The sequence below is a fragment of the Artibeus jamaicensis genome, unplaced genomic scaffold, assembly GCF_021234435.1.
Source record: "Artibeus jamaicensis isolate MK-2021 breed Jamaican fruit bat unplaced genomic scaffold, CSHL_Jam_final scaffold_474, whole genome shotgun sequence".
Taxonomy (NCBI): domain Eukaryota; kingdom Metazoa; phylum Chordata; class Mammalia; order Chiroptera; family Phyllostomidae; genus Artibeus; species Artibeus jamaicensis.
This window is the reverse complement of record NW_026522046.1, coordinates 45,556,424-45,578,782: the sequence shown is the minus strand read 5'-3', so window position 1 is coordinate 45,578,782 and position 22,359 is coordinate 45,556,424. Positions and strand designations below refer to the sequence as shown.

At 45.8% G+C, this 22,359-nt stretch overlaps 2 protein-coding genes and 1 pseudogene across 2 annotated transcripts in view; 2 read left to right on the top strand and 1 right to left on the bottom strand.

Moving 5' to 3' along the window:
• Positions 1-5,681, bottom strand: part of VPS26C (VPS26 endosomal protein sorting factor C) — a 40,095-nt gene extending 34,414 nt beyond the window's left edge. Inside the window, exon 1 of the mRNA XM_037127140.2 lies at positions 5,565-5,681. Within this exon, the coding sequence (XP_036983035.2) occupies positions 5,565-5,621 (57 nt within the window). The 5' untranslated portion in view covers positions 5,622-5,681. The remainder of the gene's footprint in view (positions 1-5,564) is intronic.
• Positions 1,361-5,355, top strand: LOC119035709 (vesicle-associated membrane protein-associated protein A-like; annotated as a pseudogene).
• A 15,274-nt stretch (positions 5,682-20,955) lies between the features above and the next one.
• DYRK1A (dual specificity tyrosine phosphorylation regulated kinase 1A) overlaps positions 20,956-22,359 on the top strand; it is a 179,940-nt gene continuing 178,536 nt past the window's right edge. Inside the window, exon 1 of the mRNA XM_037127136.2 lies at positions 20,956-21,078. The gene's annotated coding sequence lies outside the window, so the exon portion shown is untranslated. The remainder of the gene's footprint in view (positions 21,079-22,359) is intronic.

Genomic DNA, 22,359 nt, shown 5'->3' with positions numbered 1-22,359 from the left:
GATACCCCCAGGGACAGGAAAGAAGGTTGGAAAGAGGAAGAAAGACTTAACTTTTCACTTCCAGCCTCTGTAGAATGGTGGTGATTTGGCATACATTATGTTTATACCTTTAAAACTCATTCCACTGTGATTAAAAAACCCTGACTCTGTCATTTTTGTCAATGGCATCTTTTTCTAGGAAGAAACCCAAATGTCAGTGTTAAACCCAAGCATAACTTACGTTCTCCGATGACAAACAGAATCAGAGCCATTTTCAAATGCGTCCACAGCTAAGTGGCTATAACGCACAGCAACAAAATCACCACATGTTCTGATTAGAAGTCTTAGCAGTTTTTTACAGGGCTATTTATAGCATTCTGAGGAAAATAACTATTAGTATGTCAAAAATTCCTCCATTATGTACAAAAACGGCCGCTCCTGGGGAGGAGGTACGATAGTGCTGGGTGGCCACGCTCCGAAACCTGACCGACCAGCACTGAAGCCCAGGCTCGGGCACCAGCTGGGTGGTCTCAGGCCAGTCCCTCAACCTGTGTGGGCCTCGGTCTCCTCATCAGCAGAATGACACCGCTCGGCTGACTAAGCCCCCCACTAGTGTCTGCCAAGTCCTCAGCAGAACATACGGCTGTTTTGTACGGTTATGTGGACAAACACATTTCACTTCAATAACAATCACTTACGATTGTAAGGGTCAGGCCAGCACAGGCGGGGGCCACCTCAAGGCAGCCATGAGAAACCGTGGGTACTGTGCTTGCCACCCATGAGTTAAGTCCTTAGTGAGTAAATTTTTACCAGTGCAGTTGAGATGCACTGAAAAAACGGAAAACCCCTCCGTTACCTGTTCCACCTGCGGCTACGAGCAGGGAGGGTGGGGAAAGAGAGGCCACCGCTCCCACAACCATTGCCAACTACACTGGAAACATCACTATCCAAGCCACTGAGACCTCATCAAGTGACTGGCCAGCCTAGGTCCTGCCACCTGGGGCTTAGGAAGCAGCTATGACAGTGTGGCCACGGGCTCCACCTCTCCTGAACCACAGGTCATGGAGTTTCACACATGAGTCACAGGTGCATGTCTAAGCCTGCATGCCTGATCAGATTTATCAGTTTGACAACTTTTGGGGGGCCCTTTAAAAAACAGCACCCAGTGGTGTGGGGTTGAGTCAGTTGTGAGACCTGGAGCTGCTGACCTAGCAGGTGGCTCGCCAACCCAGCGACACAGTGGCAGGCATTTGGGTGCAGGAGCCGTGAAATGTCCCCATACAGCTCGTCAGAGCCATCACCGCCATTGTCCTGTCCCCAGGCCCCAGCCAGCAAACTGCCACAGTGTGCAGTTCCCCACCCACCCCACACTGTCTCCCCAATGGCGTCCGCCTCTGGGGCCCTGGCGAAGCACAAGCAGATCCTGGTCCTTGACCCTCCCACGGACCTCAAACACAAAGGCCCCTTCACAGACGTAGTCACTACAAAATCTTTAGTTGCGAAATCCATCAGAGAGAACAGTATGTTTCCAAGTGAAGACTGCAGCACCTCTCCAGTACCATGTGAGGCCCAAAGCACAGCCACTGGCCCAGAGTCAACTGTGACTGCTTCAGTAATGCTACAGCCTTTGACCACGATCCCAACGAAAAGAATAAACACAAGTTTATGACCCAGGCAATTTTTGCTCCACAAAACAGTTCAGATATGAAAGCTGTGGAGAAGGAGGCCAAATCTGATAAATTAATGGATTCTAAATTGAGATGTGCTTTTGGCCAGGCTGGTAAGGCTCAGTAAATTGAGCACCAGACTGAACCAAAGGGTGACGCTGGTTCAATTCCTACTCAGGGCACATGCCTGGGTTGCAGGCCAGGTCCCCAGTAGGGGGTGCTCAAGAGGCAACCAAATATGATGTTTCTCTCCTTCTCTCCCTTCCTTCCCCTCTCTAAAAATAAATAAATAAAATATTTTAAATTGAGATGTGTTTTGGAAATGCACAATGAAAATGATACATCAATTGATATGGAATCTAACAAAGCTGTTCCTCTAAATGTCTCTAAACAAGATGGACCAATGCCAAAACCAGTGTTTCACTCCATACTGAAACAGAAACTCATGGAAGAGTGTCAAAGACCTCAGGAAGAAATAATGAAGCCATCAGAAGAAAACTGACACCTGAGAGATGAAAGCTTAAGGCTCAGAAAGGCAGCACACTCAGAGAAACATGCTCAACCTCAACGTGTGCTTCAGAGATGGTATCGCCAGTCCTTCCTTCACGTCTGCTTGCAATTGCAGCCGTTTTCATCAGATTCTTTCTAGGGAAATTCATCTTGAAGAGTGAAGCATGCAGAGTGCTATTTCTTTTATCTTTTCTGGACCAGAAAAAAAGATGTGTTTATGTACTATTTCATTGGTAGTATGGCCCACGGTGACCATATTTTGTGTGTGTGTGCACATGGGCTTTGCTCAGTGTCACAAGAGCCTTTAATTAGCTCTTACAGTTAGAAAACACAATAAAAACAAACTGTTCAGCTACTGGACAAACTGTATCACCAGATCATCACTAGCAGATGTCAGCTGCACATTCAGTCCTTTACGAAGTTCGCAAAGAATTGTTCTTTCTCTGTGGTTTAAGAGTTCATTTTCTTATCCCTTGTGAGGCAGTCACTGACTGAGTTTTTCATCCTTACAATGGTATTTAACACAAAAAAATAAACTTGTTAACAGATTCTTGCTCAATTAAAAAAATAGTACCAGCTACTTAGGAGGTTACACTGGTTTTTCTTTTACAATCGTCATATAAAGTCTCCTTTAAAAAGCACTTAGTGTAATTGACTGAGAATTGAGAAACACTGCCATAAGCCAGTAACTGCAGATTCTGGTCCTAATAATGGCACCAAACACTATGCACTACGTGGACACGGCTGATACCACCTTCAACTCTGCCACCCACAGGAGGGGTCCCAGCTGTGCAAGGATTTCAGCTGGGTCAACTTCCTGGTCCCATTTCTCACGTCTTTTCTAAGTGTGCTTTTTATTACTTGTACCATATTTTAAACCACAGAAAACATGTCGGCATCTGAGCTAGAGTAACATCTCTGAGTGGAATGTGCTGCCTTGCTAAATAATGAGTATTAAAGCAAAACGTACCTAGTCTCTTGTCACTACTGTCCCCAATTCTTATTTTGATATTTCCAAGCTACAGAAAAAGTTACGAGAATACAAAGTAGAGGAGAACTGCCACCACTGCTGGTGGAGGCCGAAGTGGTACAGGTGCTTGGGAAAAGGCTGCTGGGTCTTCGAAACGGAAAACAGGAAGTTGCCATGTCACCCAGCAATTCCCCTCCTTGGTATCCACTTTAGAGAAATGAAGACATATGTTCACACAAAAACTTGTACTAGAATGTTCATAGCAGCAATATCCACAATAGCCCAAAAGTGAAAACAACCCAAATGTCCATCATCAGATGAATGGATACATAAAATGTGGTATATCCACACAATGGAACATTATTCATCCATAAGCAGGAATGAGGAACTGGTACATGCTGGGATACGTATAAACACTGAAAATAATTACGCTAAGTGAAAGAAACCAGACACAAAGGCCACACATTGTAGGATTCCACTTGTATGAAATACCCAGAAGAGGCAAATCCATAGAGACAGAGAGGAATGAACACATCTGTGATAGCCAGCAGCTGACAGGAGGGAGGATGAGTGACTGCTAATGGTTTCTTTTGGGGGTGATGAAAAATGTTCTAACATTAGATGATAATGATGGTTGCGCAACTCCACAAATATGCTAAAACCACTGAATTCTATACTTTAAAAGGTAAATGTTATGGTATTTGAATTGGGTCTCAATAAAGATGTTATTTTATTTTATTTTTTAAGATGTTATTTTAAAAATAATACAAAGTAGACCCATATAGCTTTCAATTGGAGTTACCAATTAACATTTTAATTAATATTTTGCCACACTTGCCTTCTCTTTTCTTGTCACACGTGGGAGTGTGCATGTGCATTATACACAATGTATGGCTGGACCATTTAAAATTTAGTAATTGTGATACTTCTACATGTTTCAGTATTCTCCTGAGGATTAAAGCAGAATGTGTAGATACAGAGCAGAATGTATAAAGCAGAATGTATTAATAGAATGTATTGTGATACATTCTATATGTTTCAGTATTCTCCTCGGGAACCAAAAATGAACATTATATTCAGGAAATTTAATACCCATAGAAAACTATTATTTATTATGTAGCCTATATTCAAATTTTATCAGAAATTCTGCATTGAATTTGATCATCATATCCCTTTAGTCTCTTAATCTGGAAAAATTCCTTTTTTCATGTCATTGACATTTTTGAAGGATCCAGACCAATTATTTCACAAAACGTTCTGAATTTTGGCAATGCCCAATTGTTTCCTCATGAACTGGTTTTGGTCCAACATTTCTGGCAGGAACGCTGCACAGGTGAGCTGTGTCCTCCTCGGTGTGTCCTGCCAGAACCTTCTATTGTTACACCAGAATGTGGGTCAGCCTCCTTAGTGGTGATGGTGAGGTGGTGTTCACGGCTGGTCAGTCTTGGTCAGTGTGGGGACAACCATATTCTTCCATTGTAAATGCACCCTTTTCCCTCGGCAATTAAGGTAACTATTTGAGCCTGGGTAAATACCAGATTTCCCCAATAACCCTGAACCCAAGGCTCTTAGCATCCATTCATGATCTTTACCGGGTATTCTGTCCCTTTTGAGAGCTAGCTGCATTCACGTGACTGACCACGACTCCCAGTTTTATTCCGCAGAGGGTAAGAGCACCTGTGATCTCAACATTGGCTGCACACTGGAATCACTGGTCTCCTTGGGGTGGGTGGGACCTGGACAAGCGCATTTAAAAATCCCCCAGGGTGACTGCTTCTGACGAGGAGGAAGGGCTGACATTCCCCGAGTTAGAATCAGGGAATCTTGGAACAGTTTCATTTTGCAAACAAGGAATGAGGCCCAAGGCGGTTAAACGGCCAGTGGCGCAAAAATCATTGATGGCATAGTTTAGATTTTTGGACTTGCATTTTAATATGCCATTCGTTCTGTATGTTATTCAAAAAATAAAGCCAGAGAAATGAGTAACTTTCGCATGGTGTTAGAGCTGACTATAGCCTGAAATGCATATTTCCCTTTTGAAGGTGAATTTGCTTTTCGTTCATTACATCTTTGCAGTCACCTTAGGAGTGGGGGAACGGGTCGCTCGGTCACCGAGCTCCTCCGCCCTCAGTGCTGCACACTGCGACAGCTCAAGCCCGGGACCCAAGGCGGAGCCAGATGTTCAAGGAGCCAAGCGGTTGGCGCTGCAGCCCCGGCGCCGGCCCCTAGGCTCCGCGCGCCCTCCCCACACACGTCGGCGACTCCTTCGGCGGGGGGGGGGGGGGGGGGGAGGGGCCTCTCGGTGAGACAGCCCGCAGCGCACCAGTCGCACCTGACGGGGACTCACCTGGCAGCGCGCCCCTGCCCCGCCCAGGGACACCAGAGGTGCGTGGGATCCTGGAAATGACAAAATCTGCAGGCCTGCCCACCCCACTTACCCCGGCATGGTAAACCTTGTTCGCTCTTTTAATCTTAATGTCCAGGGAGGTCCCCATCTCCAGAACTCCGCTGCAGGGGCCACTTCCTGTCACACGTGACCAGAGAAGAACGACGGACGACCCGCCCCTCCGGCACAGGCCCCGCCCCTTTCTACACACCGCGGGCAATTGCGTCACGTGACCCTACGTCCTACTTCGGATCGGCTCCCCCGCCTTTCTTATTCCGGCGCAGGGGCAGGCCAAGAGACCATCACTCATCGTCACGCCCCCGCCGGGCGTGAAGGGCGGGACAAATCTAGCCCCACCTCTTCCGTAAAAACAGTCATAACGCCGGAAATACCCCGCTTCCTGCCCGTTTGCTACAGGGAGGGGTAAGTCGGCTCTCCCGGCGTTCGCCGCGGCGGGGGCGGTGCCGGAGACGGGTCGCGGGCTTAGCCAGCGCTGGGATGCTGAAGCTCCCATCAGGCTGTGCGGCGCTGCGCTAGTGAGTTGGTTTAAGGCAGTGTTAACTAGGGATTGCGTTCCCTCTTCTTCCTCTCATATTCAACCTCCTCCACTTTCCCCCAGGGGTTCTGAGGAACCGCGGCCCCGTACTTAAGGCCTGCAAAGCGCTGGCTGGCGGCGTGCTCGGCTGCCTTCGCCCCGCAGGCCAGGGGCCGAGGTCTTGGGGAGTGTGAGCGACCTCGTCCCGCTCGGAACCGTGGTGCGGGAGTTCACCGGGCGCGGGGGCTTGTGGGTACTTCCTCGGCGAGCCCCCGGGAACGGGGTGTTGAATATTCATATTCGTGCGCTGAATGGGGGGAAGGCGCGGCTTGCAGGCCTCGGGTCTCAGCAGTGCCCGGAAATGAAAACCCCAAAGTCGAACGGACCGCCTAGTCTTTTTATTCCCACCTAGAGCTGACTGAACTAGATGCAAGTCATACATTGTTTTGGGGGGAGAGTTGCCTTCTGGCGAGACAGCAATACAGTGTTAGGCAACATACTACGTTTATGGAAATAAAAACCCTCGTAAACGTTTTAAACAAGGACTTCTCCAATAAGCAGAGAGGTAAAATTTATAAGTGCTTCTGATTTCTTTAAATTCCTTGATGCCGTTGTGTGCTTTTTAAACTGCATGACTTCTAGAATTATTTAAATTTTCTGCAAAGCGATTTTATGAATTAGTACCACGAGTGCCTCCCTCTAGAGAATGTAAGGTATTTTATAGGACAGCAGTGACGGTGCAGTTGCTTTTGAAGGTTGTTACATGTGGTATTTCCCGGTAGTCAGTTGTCAGTTTTCCGCGCCTCTCTGCCCTAGGGCTTCTCTGTCTTGGTTCTCTTCCTGGCAACTCCCAACTCAGCAATTCTAAAACAATTCATTAGGGACTTAATAATCACAGTCTAGTCTATTTGCAATTCAAGAAGAGGATCCCTTTCCACCAGACTCGCCCATCTTTTCCAACTGGTAAAACAGCAATCTCGGTAGACAATGTAGGGAAACAGGAAAAGAAACTCAAGGATCCACATCCTAGCCATTTGCTTCAGCAAACCTACTTCATACTTACTTTACAATAGAACGTTACTTGTTCCTTGAGGACAGGTGTGCCATATTTTACTTATCTTTGTAGGTTTTGTATAATCTTTATGGAATACTGGTGAAGTGCAAAGAGCTTTAGTTCCAGCAATTACCAGTGTAGTCAGTTTGTTGAGACATCTCAGTGTGATGGCTGCCAAACATAAAACATTCTGTTTTTCTCCATTCACCGCTATTTACCATCCCCTTAACTACACCTTAGGTGATACTGTAACTTTCTGGTCAGTTTCAGTTGCTAAAAATCAAACCTGTTCAAGTGCCGATCTCATGGCTTGGGTGGGCCCTGGGATCCTGAGTGAGGGTGGGAAGGCTGTCAGTCACTTTTGTGCTTTCTTTAAGGCCTGGCTTCAGGATTGAGGCAAGTGCTCGTTGACACCTTCTCCAGGTAACTGGCCCTTGTAAGAAGGACTGTTGTCCTTTTCATACGTTTCCAAGGGACAGCCATACCCAGCTTGATCTTTTCCTTCAGCCCACAGGCTAGCACCCGGCAGTAGTACGCTCAGTCTTCTGCGTGAGGTCCAGCAAGACCCTGTATCTTCCACAGAGCCCACCTGACTCGTGAGAAATTTGCATCCTTGCCACACAAAAGGGCTGGACTGGAGGATGCCCCGTGGCCTCTCCTCTCCACCCTGCTATCTGTCTTTAATCTTTCTCCCTCTTGAAATACAGACAGGAATAAATCAGCAAGGATGCTGACTAGACAGCTCTGCAAACTAGGGAATGGAACACCAGCCTCTCCTTCCGGGAGGTCCCACTGAGAGCAAGGAGAGATTGTTTTCCAGCCTTCGCATCACCTCCCATCAGAAACACTGTTCTCTCCACGAGGCTGATCGCCTCCTTTCGTTCTGTCCCCTGCCTTCTTGTACAGACTGAAAAGGAGAGCATTGGGGAAATACTGGGTGGTGGCAGGGATAGGTCTACGTCTTACTAAGCCCCCAGGAAAGTGTCGAGTGTGGGCATCTGGCATTAGAAGGTGGGGCCCCCTAGCTGCGGTTTCCAGCTGTGAGCCTAGTGCTCAGTCTGAGACAGCAGGGAAGGCCTGCTAAACCTCTTTTGGTGGATAGTGCAGTACTCTCCCCAGACCTCCATTTCGGGACTGAAGAACATCCCTGAGCCACTCAGAATTTGGTCTGAATGGCTTTTAGCTAAGTCACTCTTTAACAACTTGCCCTCAGCTGAAGATAACTGCTTTGCTCCAAGTCATGGTCCCTTCTAAAAGGGCTGGCCATTTCTAACGAGTGGTCAGCTTGTAGACCTCTCCTCCTCACCCCAGTGTAGGACAACTCTGAGGGACAATTCCAGCTCCACATCTTCCTATATTAGTATTTGTTGTCCGTAACAAATTTCCCCAACAATTTTTGTTGAAAACAGGAAACATTTATTATCTCATGGTGTCTGTGTGTCAGGAAATTAGTTGCAACCTTCCTGGGTTCCTGGCTCCTGACCTGGTTCATTACGTGTGGCTGGGGCTGTCTGATCCGCTTCCTAGGTGGCGGTTGGCTGGAGGCCTGAGCTCCTCACCTGCAGGACTCGCCATAGGCTGCTCCCAAGCCCTCACAGCCTGGCAGCTGACTTCCCCTAGACCAGTGGAGCCTGGAGGGAAGCAGCAGAGACTGCAGTGCCCTGAGGGGCCTAGGCTCTGTCTTCTCACATCAAATTTTCAGCTCGTTATTAGAAGGGGGTCCCTAAATGCAGCCTGTGGTCGAGGCAAGGGGAGTTTGACTTTACCTTTGGAAGGGAGCATCAGAAACTCTGGACATATCAGACCCACTCTGTTCCCGTTGGATGGAGAGCCTTTGCTGTGACTGCATCGCAGTCCTCCGTTCCTTCTGCCCTTCCTAATCTGGCTTCTTTTGCCGCCCCCCCCCCCCCCCGCCCCCGCACACCTGTTGATTGGAGAATGCCCCAGATGTGCTTCCTCCACATGGCTCCTCCCTCAGAGCCTGGTGACCCAACCTGCAACAATCCCGTCCACCAGCTTCCCGACTTGACTTCTCTCAGCCTCAGTTTCCATCGCTGTCAGATGAGCTGATACCTCCATTACAGGGAAGTTGACGAGATTCAGAGTAGCTCACATGTTTTTAAAAAGATTTTATTTATTTATTTATGTATTTATATATTTATTTATTTATGGAGAGGGGAAGGCATGAAGAAAGAGGGAGAGAAACAATGTGTGGTTGCCTCTCACATGCTCCCCACCAGGGACCTGGCCCGCAACCCAGGTCTGTGCTCTGACTGGGAATCGAACTGGGACCCTTTGGTTCTCAGGCTGGTCCTCAGTCCACTGAGCTACACCAGCCAGGGCACAGCTCACATATTTATCACCTACTTGCTGTTGGCCAGGCCCTGTTCTAAGTACCTTAAATGTTTTGATTTATTCCATTCTCTTAAGTCTTAAAATTACTATTTACTTATCTTACAAAAGGAAAAAAACTGAGGCACAGAAAGATTAACATACTCGTCCAAGGCCACGTGGCAGTCCTTTGCCTGTTGTGAACGTTCCAGAGCTCATGCGTGCACTCAGCAGTCACCCTGCTGCATCCCAACAAATGTCTGGGCTTCCTGTAAGGCCGCAGGCTCTTAATGAAAAGACTGGGCAAAGGACTGCGGCTCTGATGTGAAAATCAAGCAGGGGCTCAAGGTTTCAGTCCAAGGTGATTTTTAAAAAAGGAATGGGGTCATATTATCAATTGATCATGAAGACTGTATAAAACCATAGCAGAATGGCATAGTGTATTAGTGTCCTAGAGCTGCCTAAGAAAGTAGCATAAACTGGGCAGCTTAAAGCAACAAAGTATTCATTCTCTCAGAGCCCTGGGGTCTGAAACCAGGGTTCCAGCAGAGTTGGTTCTCCAGCACTGAGAGGGAACGTTCTATTGCAGCCCTCCACAGCCCGCTCATGGCCGTCTTCTCCCTATCTCTTCACATTGCCTTTTTTTTTAGAGGTTGGGGGTAAGGAAGGAGGGGGGAACAGAGGGAGAGAAACGTGGAGGTGAGAGAAAAACATGAATCAGTTGCCTCTTGTACACACCTGCCCTGATCAAGGACCAAGCCCACAACCCGGGCACATTGTACCCTGACTGGGAGTAGAACCCAGTGCAGAACAACGCCCACTCAACCGACCCCGCAATGGTCAGGGCTCCATTGTCGTCTCTTTACGTGTCTTTATCTTTACATGGCCCTCTCCCCACATGTATATTTGCCTCCAAATTGTCCCTTTTTTGTAAAGAAATCAGTTCTATTTATTGGGTTGGCCAAAAAGTCTATCTAGTTTTTTCCATGAAATAAAAGATACATTTTTCACTTTCACCAATAACTGTATTGATTTGGATATTTTTAATGTGTTGGCTATTTTCCACTATTGGCTTCTTGTGGGTAGAGGCCAGGGGTGCTGCCAAATATCTCCCAATGCATAAAACAGCCCCACAGCAAAGAATTATTTGGCCAAAATGTCAGTAATATCAAGAAACTTTGCAAACCGCTTTAGATACTTTCAATCAATCACAGCACCTTCTGTACACACTGCACAAAATTTTTCTGGCATTTCAGTTGCGTTTTTACCTTTCTTGAAATAATAAAGCATAATACACCAAAAATGTATATTTTTTCTATCTTCAATATTAAAATGGCTACACAAAAATTCACCAATTTTGATAAGTTTTAAGTGTATACTGATATGACAGCTGTCGCAATATAATCTAACAATTGTTTAGAATAATGTTAAAAACAACTAAGCACTACTAGAACCATTGTACTGAAAAAACTGAACAAACTTTGGCCAACTCAATATTAGGGCCATGCTAATGACCTCACGTTAACTCAGTTACCTCTGTAAAGACTGTTTCCAAATACTGCCACCTTCTAAGGTATTGAGATTAGCATTTCAACTGGTGGTTTTGACAGTGACATTAAACTAGTAACATATAGCAACAAAATATATACAACAAAAATATTTGGACTTTAAAAAATAATGGGCAGATACAGTTAGACATTTTTAACACAACACAGTCTATCAGAGATTGAGTGGATTAAAAAAATAAAGACAATTTAAAAAAATAAGAGGTACAATTAAATAGAATCACAGGAAATTCACCTTTTCAAGTGCCAATGATGCATTTATAAACATTATGTGCATTCTAAGCTACAAAGAAAATCTCATATTCAATTAACTAAGTACAATGTGGACACCGTAACCACTAAAAATTTTAAGTGCTTATAAATTAAGACATACATTTCCAAACGCATTAGGTCCTGGACCAAATAAAAATACAATAACATTCAAAATAACAGTGTGAATGTTTTATGTAAAACATATGTAAAACAAGTAAAGGAAGAGCCCTTTAAACACTTAGTAGAAAAAGTTTGAAAATTTGGCCAGAGGGAAATGATATGGTGTCTGGGATTTGCTTTAAAAACTCCGAGAGGAGGAGGAGGAGGAGAAGCAAGGAGTGGGGGTGGGGAGTTGTGGTTGGGGCAAGGCATTAGGCGGAACTTGGTTAAGCTGGGTGACGAGGACTTGGAGCTTTCTTATGCCCCCTGTCTGCTTCGGATGGGTGGGTGTTTGCATTCCATCATAGGAAGCAAGACAGGCAGTAGGGTCAGTGGTCCAGAAAGAGCAAGTTGCTGGCCATCAGGAATGGGGAGCCGACTCCCTCTCCCGTGAGGTTGCCTGTGGGGTTGGTTGCCTGTGGGGCTCCACGGGACTCCACAGGAACAGACTCCAGCTGGGACCGGGGCCCAGGTACGGCGTTTCTGACCTCCATACCCCTCCCCAGTCCAGGGAGAATACTTTAGGGAGAGGGTGAGCAGGTGACAGGGAGTGTGAAACACTGTCAGTCGAGTTCCATCTGACCAGGAAGATTGATTTTTTTCCCCCACCCTCAGCAGAAATGGTGGCTAGAGAGCTAAACTGGGTTAATTTATAGAGAAGCGAAGACTGCTCCTGTAGCCATTTATGTGTTGTGCCTGTAAATTTTAAAACAGCTACATATACAAAAATCAATAGGCATTTTTATTTAAGAGCAATAACCAGTTAGAAAGTAAAATGAAAATAGGGATTGTATTCTCAGTAGCAATAAAAATATAAAATACTTGGAGTAATTTGAATTTAATATATGTTTGAGTTACATAAATGAAGCTATAAGGCTGAATTAAGAAATATGAAAATAGAGATATGTACCATATTTTAAAAATGGAAATCTAGATACTTTGAAGTGCCCAATCTTATCAAATTAATTTTTAGGCTTAATTAATTCCTTTCAATATAATTTTTAATGAGGAAATTTAATGAAATTATGTTAAAATTCTTCTGAAAAATAATACAGTATTATAAAGATATGTCTGTTTAAAATGTTAATTGTAGGGAAAAGGGCTCTACTAAGCATAAAACAGTAAAGCTACAGAGTTAATATAGCATCATTCTGGCATAAGATCAATGGGACAAGATAGCTCACAACAGATGCAGTGTATTAGCCTATAAATTGTAATACATGATAAAAGAGTGATGTCTATAGAGAAAAGAGGATCATTCTGTAAATAATAGATTAAATGGCTTGATATTTAAAAGAAAAATTCATTTCAATTTTGCTATCACACCATAAAGTCACTCACCTCCTCAAAAAAACCAAAAAACTTAGTTGGGTTAAAGAGTCATAGACTTAGTGGGAAAGGTGAAAACTGTGAGAAGAACTATTAATGTCTTGCAAACAACACAGTAGATTTGAATGGAGGGAAAAGCATACCATATGCCTTGATAGGAAGGTTTAACATCATCAAAATATTAATTCTCTCCCACTTGATTTATAAATTTAAAGCAATGCCAATAAAAATACCACCTTCTCTTTATTCCTGGAGCCAGACAGATTGATTGTCCAGTCTATTTGTAGTAATAAATCAGTGAGAATAGCCAGAAAAAGTCCCAACAAGAAATGAGCAAGTGGAGAGAAGGGGCCTGGGCCATCTCGTACAGATATCGGCACAGGGGACTCGCTTTAACCAATAGCCGGAGGTAGGAATTCTGGTCCCGGGCTTTAAGAAGGACTGGAAACATCTGCTTTTGTGCTCTGGGGGCTCTGAGAACTACATAAAGAGCCACAAACCCTGATGGGGAGACCAGGTCGAAGGGCTACGAGGAGCTCTCAGCTGCCTTGCCATACCTTCCCAGGACCTGACACATGACTGAAGCCACCTTGAAGGTTCCATCCTGCTGCCACCTGACTGCCACCAGATGAAGGACACAAAGTGAGATGGGCAGAAGGACCACTCACCTGAGCCACAGTAGACCCACAGAACTGGGAGAAACCACAGAGGGGCTACTGAATAGAGAATTTTATAAGGTGGTTGGTTATACCTGAGAGGAACAGGCAGACAAGCACAACGTATGCCACCAACCCCCGGCCCCCCCGGAGAAGCCTAGCAGAAAAAGAACTACCCCTAAGTATTAACTGTCTGTTCCGGGGCGATTAGGACTGTGCGTATCTTTTGTGCTCTTTTGCCCTTCTCATGAATGCGCATTAGTTCAAAAATATTTATTGTAAAGTTTAAAGTATTTACTATTAAAGTTTAAAAATACATTTACCATTAAAGTTTTTTAAAAGAGTGAAAAGGTATCCATGAGGATAGAGTCAGAATTCTTTCAAATGTAAGACCCAGAGACCGATTTAAATGGTCTTAAGCAAACACAGATGTATTAGCTTTTGTGAAGACCAAAAGAGTTGTATTAAGTTATATATAAAATTAATTTATTCATTTCTGGATGTTTTTCCTTAAGGTTCTTAACATTCATAGGAGAAACATTTAAAATATCTCAAACAAATCAACTAATACTTCATCATAAACTCAGAAAAGAAAACTTGTAAAAACCATGTATTTCATCTCTTACGTTAGTGTCATTCTCACAGCCTCTGGTAATTCAGCCTGTGTGCAGTTAATGTTTGGAGCCACGCACCTCCCCAGGCTGTGTCGTTTGCTCTGTGACCATAGTGTGGCTTGCCGTGGGGTGACTGCAGACGTGCCAGCTGGAAGTTTCCAGCGACGAATCAGCTATGGGCCAGCGTGCCCTGAGAGTTTGTGTGCTGGAGGTCCTCAAAAGTCTCACGTGTAAATCCACTAAGAGGACATTTTTATAGTAAGTGCAGCCAGAACTTATGCAGAACAAGCCCCAAAAGTGTGTGCTGTGGGCTAAAGTTGGTAACTGAAAAGAACAGGTGAAGTCTTTGTAACTTCATCATTCGATGAAAAGACATCATTTCGGTGAAAATCTCCAAGATTTCCCGCCATTGCTCATGAATGCCTAAGGACATGTCACAGCTGGTGTAGCTGATGCAGGCCAGGTCCTCACTCCAGCTCCTGTGTCAGCTGATGGAGAGGCCCTGGGCCTGAAGCAAGGGGGCGGGGCGGTGGGGGGGGGGGCCGGTTGCGGCAGCAGGGCCGCAGGGCCGCAGGGCCGCAGCCCCAGGCTCCTTATCTACCAGCTCCGGGCCTGCTGCCTGAGTTGTATCCCTTTGGACTGCCTCATATCTCTTTTTTTCCATCACTCCCATCAGCTCATTCGCCTGGGCTTCTCTTTCCTACAGGGCTTATGGGGTTTTCCGGGAGTTCCAGGAGGGCCAGGCGGCAAGGAGACTTGAGGTGCTACCACAGTCCGTAGGGAAGTCCCACGTCTTAGTTCACCCTCTCTGACCCTGACCCAGGCCCAGGGGCAGTGGCTGCCTGCCACGGGCTCCTCCTTGTTCCATTTCAGTTCAGGCCTCACTGCTTTATTCTCTCCATGGAGCTCTTGGTTTACCTGGGCAGTGCCTTTATTAATCCTAAACCGAGGGCAGAACGTTGTGTTAGATAATCTCTCCTCAATATATACCTACACTGGCAACAGGTAAGGTTCTGAAATAAAGGGAATGCTGGGTAAAAGCAGAGTCCACTTTTTAGACTTCCAGAGTTAGAAATCCACACGATCAAGGTGTTAGCATAAAGAGCATTGGCACTTTCAGGCATGTTCACAGTCGGCTGTCCCAGGAATATCTACTAAACTGAACAGGTGTTTGCCAGGCACCTTGAAGACGTCAGTGATGTAAAACTCAGTCAAATAAGAGAAATTAGCGGGTGGACAGATACTTGAGGAAGCCAATATAGCAAATTGATATAGTAGATGTGTGTTCACTGTACAACCTTTTTAGTTCCTCACCATGTTGGAAAGTTTAAAAATATTAAAAGTTGGGATGAAAAGAAAAATAGAGATATGTACAGAATTTATAGGAAAACTATATAACTCATGAAACTAATATATTGAATGTCAACCATAATTGAAAAAAAATTTTAAAGAAAATATATTAATTCATTTGATCAGTTTTTTTACATCTATTTACTGGGTGCTAGTTATGCGTTATGCTAAATCCTGAGGACTCATGGGGAACAAAACAGACATAGTCTTCCCTACACAGAGGTTTCAGACTAGAAATGAGGAGAAGTGATCACACCAGTAACTCCAGTAGAGTATGACCTAATTTTACCTTAATTACCTCTGTAAAGACACTGTCTCCAAATAAGGTCACATGCTGAAGTGCTGAGGGTGAGGACTCTAACTTTTTTTGCAGGGACACAATTCAGTCTATAACAGGAGGTGATCAGCTTTGCATTCTAGAAAGATCCTTCTGGCTGCAGTGTGCAGAATATATTTGCAGAGTAACCTGTCACTAAACATTACAGTCAGGAAATGTTTGCAGTAATCTTAGCAAGAGACGATCGTACTTGAACTGGACAATGATGATGGGAATGATACAGGATTGAAAGAAGTGGGCCAACAGAGAGCATTTTCAGAGCTCGTCCTACTGTGACTTAATTATTGAGCTGGGGGAGTGAGAAGGGCTCTATCTGCAGATGAGAGGGGAGGGTCCCAAACCACTGTTCCTCTCAGGTGTGTCCTACGGCCTTCCTGGATCTCTTGGTCAGCACAGGGGAGAGTGCCCACTTCCCGCCTCTACATGTCCCGGAACCTCACTCCCATTCAGAGATGCACCCCTGCCACCTGCCACACCCCCACCCATTCACTGATAATTACTAGGTCATTGGTACACTCGAAACTTCTGGAGCAAAAACTCCTGTGTTTATTTCTGGAACCATCAAACTTCCTTTTCATGCCCTTCTTCCTTGGAAGTTATTTATGTAAAGCTCTTGATTTTTAAAAAATGTATTTCATTGATTATGCTATTACAGTTGTCCCATTTTCTTTCCCCTTTATTCCCCTCTACCACTCCTTCCACCAGCATTCTCCTGCCCTTAGTTCATGTCCATGGGTCATGCATATAAGTTCTTTGGCTTCTGCATTTCCTATACTATTCTCAAACTTCCCCTGTATATTTTCTATCTACCATTTATGCTTCTTATTCCCTCTACCTTTTCCCCCATTCTCCCTCCTCCTCCCTGCTGATAACCCTCCATGTGATGATCTCCATTTCTGTGCTTCTATTCCTGTTCTAGTTGTTTACTTAGTTCATTTTGTTTTTTGATTTTTGTTTTTTAGGTTCAATTGTTGATAGTTGTGAGTTTGTTGTCATTTTACTGTTTATATTTTTTATCTTCTTTTTCTTCGATAAATCCCTTTAATATTTTATGTAATAAGGGCTTGGTGATGATGAACTCCTTTAACTTTACCTTGTCTGGGAAGCACTATATCTGCCCTTCCGTTCTAAATGATAGCTTTGCTGAATAATCTCGGATATAGGTCCTTGCCTTTCATTACTTCAAATACTTCTTTCCAGCCCATACTTGCCTACAAGGTTTCTTTTGAGAAATCAGCAGATAGTCTTATGGAACTCCTTTGTAGGTAACTCTTTTTTTCTTCCTGCTTTTAAGATTCCCTCCTTATCTTTAATCTTGGGTAACGTAATTATGTTGTGCTTTGTTGTGTGCTTCCTTGGGTCCAACATCTTTGGGACTCTCTGAGCTTCCTGGACTTCCTAGAAGTCTATTTCCTTTGCCAGACTGGGGAAGTTCCCCTTCATTATTTCTCCTTCAAATAACTTTTCAATTTCTTGGTCTTCCTCTTCTCCTGGCTCCCCTATGATTTGGATGTTGGAATGTTTAAAGTTGTCCCAGAGGTTCCTAAGCCTCTCCTTGTATTTTTGAGTTCGCGTTTCTTCATTCTGTTCTGGTTGAATGTTTATTTCTTTCTTCTGCTCCAAATTGTTGATTTGAGTTCCAATTTCCTTCCCTTCACAGTTGGTTCCCAGTATATTTTGCTTTATTTCACTTTGATCTTCACTTTTTCCTCTATTTTGCAACCATACTCAACCATTTCTATGAGCATCCTGATTACCACTGTCTTGAACTTTGTGCTTGTTAAGTTGGCTATCTCTTCATCACTTAGTTTATTTTTGGAGCTTTGATCTCTTCTTTCATTTGGATCATATTTTTTGTCTTAGCACACCTGTTACGTAGTAAGGGGAGGAGACTTAGGTATTTGCCAGGGTGCAATAACCCATGTCTCTGTGTTGTGATACTGTCTGTGGGGAAGGGGTCTGAGAGGGAACAATGGCTGCTTGCTTGGCTCTCAGCCAGCTTTCAGTCACTTCCTCCTGTACCCACAAACAAATCGGGCCCTTCCGGTGCTGATTCCTGGGTGGGTGTGTTTGTATACATTCTAAGGACCTTGTGGGTCTCTCTGAGGAACTCTCCTGTGGGGCTGGAAGTTTCTTCTGCTGCTGCAACCCTCACAAGTTTTTACAGCCAGAGGTTTTGAGGGTTTCTTTTCCCTGGCTTGTGTGGTCTGTCTTGTTCCCCAGTTGTTCCTCCCGGTTTATCTGCACATGAATGTGGGACCGCCTGCTCCACCAGCCACCACTTTACCTCCAGTCCGCTCTGCCTTGACTGCCCATCTCCACCCCTTCTACCAGTCTGGATAAATGTTTCTTCTTGAACTTCTTGGTTGTTGAACTTCCATACAGTTTGATGTTTTGTCAGTTATGGTTGTTTTTTGTTTTTGAATTTGTTGTTGTCCTTCTTTTGGTTGTATGAGGAGGCAAAGTGTATCTTCTTACACCTCCGTCTTGGCCAGAAATGATTTTTTTTTAAGGCAACACAGGTTTGGGTGCTACTTGGAGGATGCTTGCTGCATTACTCTCGAGGTCTGCGTGAGACTAGTGGTAGTTAGATAAAAGCTGCCTGCTTTCTGGAATTGAGTACATTTGCATGTGAATTACAGTCATTCTCTGAAAATGTTCATATAACCTTAGGGATTTAGTCAGGAAGGCCGTGGGAGTGCTAGATGTCCTCCAGTCGATATGCCCCCTTCCTCTCTAGTGTTTTAGTTGGGCGTGTAGCTGCCCAGAATAATTCTTGCGCTTTTCAGTTACTCCTGCAACTAGGTATGGCCAACTGGTTAAGTGCTGGCCGATGGGATGTTAATGGGAGCAAAGTATGCAACTTCTGTGATGTATCTTTAAAGAGAGGGAGCACCCTGGCTATACGGCTCAGTTGGTTGGAGCGTCATTCCGTGCACTGGCATCCCATGCCAGTCTCATTCCTGAACAGGGCACATACCTGGGTTGCAGGTTTGATACCTGCAGCCAGGCACATATAATCCAGGAACATATAACCCCCAGTCTGGGTGTGTACAGGAGGCAACCAATTGATGCTTCTCTCTCTTATCAATACTTCTCTCTCTCTTCCCCTTTGTCTCCCCCTCCCTTCTTTTCTCTCTAAAAAGCAATGAAAAAATATCCTTGAGTGAGAATAAAAATAATAATAATAAAGAGAGGGGGCAAGTCCTTCCTTTCCCCCTTCCCCCACCCTGCTGGTTGGAATTTGGTGTGCCGGCCACAGTTTGAGGAGTCCTCCTGGACTGTGGGGTACAGACTACTTGCCCTGAACCCTCCATTCTGGCCCTAAATGCCTACACTTATTTGAGAGAGAAATAAATTTCTTACTGCGGTGGGCAGAATAACACCCCACCCCCATAAAAAGATGTGCACATCCTAACTCCTAGAAACCGTGAACATGGTACCTGACACAGGGGCTTTGCAGGTGTGATCAAGTTAAGGGTCTTGAGAAGGGAAGATGATCCCAGACTGTCCTGGTGGGAACAGGAAATCAAGGGGCTCCTGTAAGAGGGAGGGAGGCAGGAATGTGGCGGTAGAAGCAGCAACGGCTGGAGTGATGCGCCTTGGAAATGGAGAGAAGAGCCGCACACTGAGGAAGGCGCCTGGACAGGGCAGGAAGCAGCGTCTCCGCTGGGTCCTCCAGCAGGGCTCAGCTTTGTAAGACCTTGACGCTTGCTTCCAGGAGCCTCGTTCCAGACGTCTGACCTCTGCCGCTGTGAGAGAATGAACCTGTGTTGTTTCAAGCCACTAAGTTTGTGGTGATTTGTGACAGTGACAATAGGAAGCTAAAATACCTGTGAAAGTGACTGTTATTTTGTGATTTCTGACACTGGCAGCCGGCTCCACGCCTAACTAGTACAGAATTCAGTATCTAGAAGTGGGAAAACGTCTGACACAGAACCCGAACAGCCTTAGCAGTCACACGGCAGGAACTCAGATTTGCAGCCAGGAAGAATGACATTAGTGCATGGCCATGGGACCTGTGGTGGCATGTGCCCCACGTTACTTCAGCAGGCGTAGCTGCGCCTCAGGAAAAAATGGTTGTAAAAGTGCAGGATTTGGGACACTTTCAGCTGCTTCCTGCCACTTCCTACAAAGTCTGAGACAGAAGGGAGTGCAGGGAGAAGCCAGCAGTCTGTAAACAGAGTGGGGAATGTGGCTCTGACAAGGAAGCCCTCTCTGCCTGCAGCCGAAGGTGTCACTGGACTGATAAACTGGTCGTTTGTGGTCTGGCACGGTTAGAGAATCCGCTGCTCTCTGACCCCCAGCAAAGGCAAGTCTGGACAGACGGCATTACTGACATCGGAAAGTTTTACAAAAGGCTTCATATTTCAGTGTCTCTGCCAGACAGTCCAGAGGCAAACATCCATGTGAGGGTGTTACCTTCCCAGCTGAGCCCTGCATTTCGTAAGGTGTGAAGGTAGCGGCCATTACACTGCGGAGAAGTGGGTGGGGGAGCACAGAGACCCAGCAGCAAAAAAACAAAAACAAAAACAAAAACAAAAACAAAAAACAGTCTAGGCAAGGATCCGAGCTCTGGTTCTTGAAAATGGAATAGGATTGCCAAATAAAACACAGGATGCCCAGTTAAATTTGAATTGTAGAGAAACAACACATTATTTTTCAGGATAAGTATGTCTCAGCTATTTTAATACTCGTGTTACTCATCATTTATCTGGAGTTCAGGTTTAACTGGGAATCCAGTGCTTTTGTTTTTCAATTTCCTAAATCTGGCGACCCTAAAATGAACAAACGTTTCAGAAGGCTGCTCAGTTTGTGAGGGCAATGATTATACTGTTCAAGAAGCCACACACCGGCCTGCTCGGGCAGGCGAGCGCACCATCCTCAAAGCCGCTCCTGGGCTCCCACAGCCGTTCAGGTCCCCAGACGGGCACATCTCTAACCCTCACTTCGGACGTGGCTGTCAAAGATGAGGGACAAGGTGGCCTTTGTGCAGGGCAGTGAGAGAGAGATAAAGAGCAAGAGACTGTTCCAGAGTCGCAGGTATTCAGGTGGGCTGACTGAGAAATTCACTGTGTTGCCACGGCAGGGGCCCCACCCTTCTTCCCCGTAGGAGTTGGTCCCTGCTGCAGGCCAAGGACGGCTGGCTCCCTCCCATGAGCCTTCTTTTCCAAAGGGGGGCGGGGTTGTTTTAACTGTTCGCCTGCTGTGCCGTGGTCTTGTGCTCATTTTGAAGCAGATGCCTTTTCTCTTAGTTCAGGGGTTTCCAGACCATGAGAGGCCTGTCTGGACCGATGACGTGCTCTGAACGCCGCCCAAGATGCCGGTTTCTGAGCTGGAGGATATGTCTGCATGGGACCTTGAAGGAGTTGCTCTTGGGAGAGGTATGCCTGTACGCAGGAGGAAGAAAGGTGGGTGGGTGCCTGGGCGGCCAAAAGGGCGGGTTTGCTCTGGGGAGAGGGTGCTTGCTGCTCTCTTACTCTGCTGTAGCAGCATGTCTTTTATTGCAGTTCGCTGGGATGGCATGAGCCCCTGATGTTTGTTCAGACACCGGCATCTTCGTTTTCGGGGCAGGCAGATAAGTCCTGGAGCACACGGGGCCTCTGGCCACCAGCAGCCTTGTCCTCGTGCTCCGCTGTGTTGTTGTCAGGAAACAGGTGGGGTGCTGGGGAGGTAGGCTGAGCACAGTCTCCAGAAAACCACTCTCATTTCTCAGACCAAGTACAAGTTTGGGGGATTCCCCAACCCCCTCCGTTTCAGTAATTTGCCAGAAAGTCTCGCAGGATTCACTAAGGATTGTGGCTTCCCGGGTTATTATTTACTACAGCAAAAGAATACATATTACAATCAGCCGAGGGAAGGATGGCATCCAGTGGAGCCCAGGAAAGTATCCAACGTGAAGCCTCCGTTGTCCCCTCCCTGAGGCTCAGGGACAGCATTACACTCTCTCCTCCCAGCCCAGCTTGGAGTCCAGGGTTTTACTGGGGCTCCATCACATCACAGTGCTCACTTCCCATGTGGCTGATTCAGTCATGAGCCCCTCTCGAAGCTGGACTAGTACCACATGACCCAAAGCCCCCACATAGATCGCCCTGAATCACAGAGACTCTCCACTGTCCCAGCCCCCAGTCTAAACAAAGACATGCCTGTCGAGCGCTGCAACTTATCTGAAGCCGAAGGCAAAGTCCAGACTTGTCCTTGGGCAAGATTAAATTCCACACCACACAAACGCGTCCATCTACCATGAGAGAACCCCAATTTTTAACTGAGCACAAAGCACTTAGAATCAAGAACCCCAACCTCCCACATGTATTGTTGCGACCACGTGACTAAATTCTAGGCCCTGGGAGGTAGAGGAGATGGTATTTGCCACTTCTGGGACGTGTCGTCAGATGGAAGGGGCTTGGTCCCCTTCTTTCTTCTTGCTGTCTAGGTGGGGCTTGAGGAGCGGCCTCAGCCTGTGAGGTGAAGTGTCACACTCAAGGTGGTGAGGAGTGAGGTAGCAGGAGCCTGGGCGTCTGTTGATTGAGGCATGCATCGTACGGCTGTTCAGAGAAAACGTTTAAATTATGTTTAAGCCACTATGACTTTGGATTTTCTGTCCTTTGTGGCAAGATCTAATTTCAGCATTTGCTTGAAACTTACCTTTATGTGGCTTTCATGCA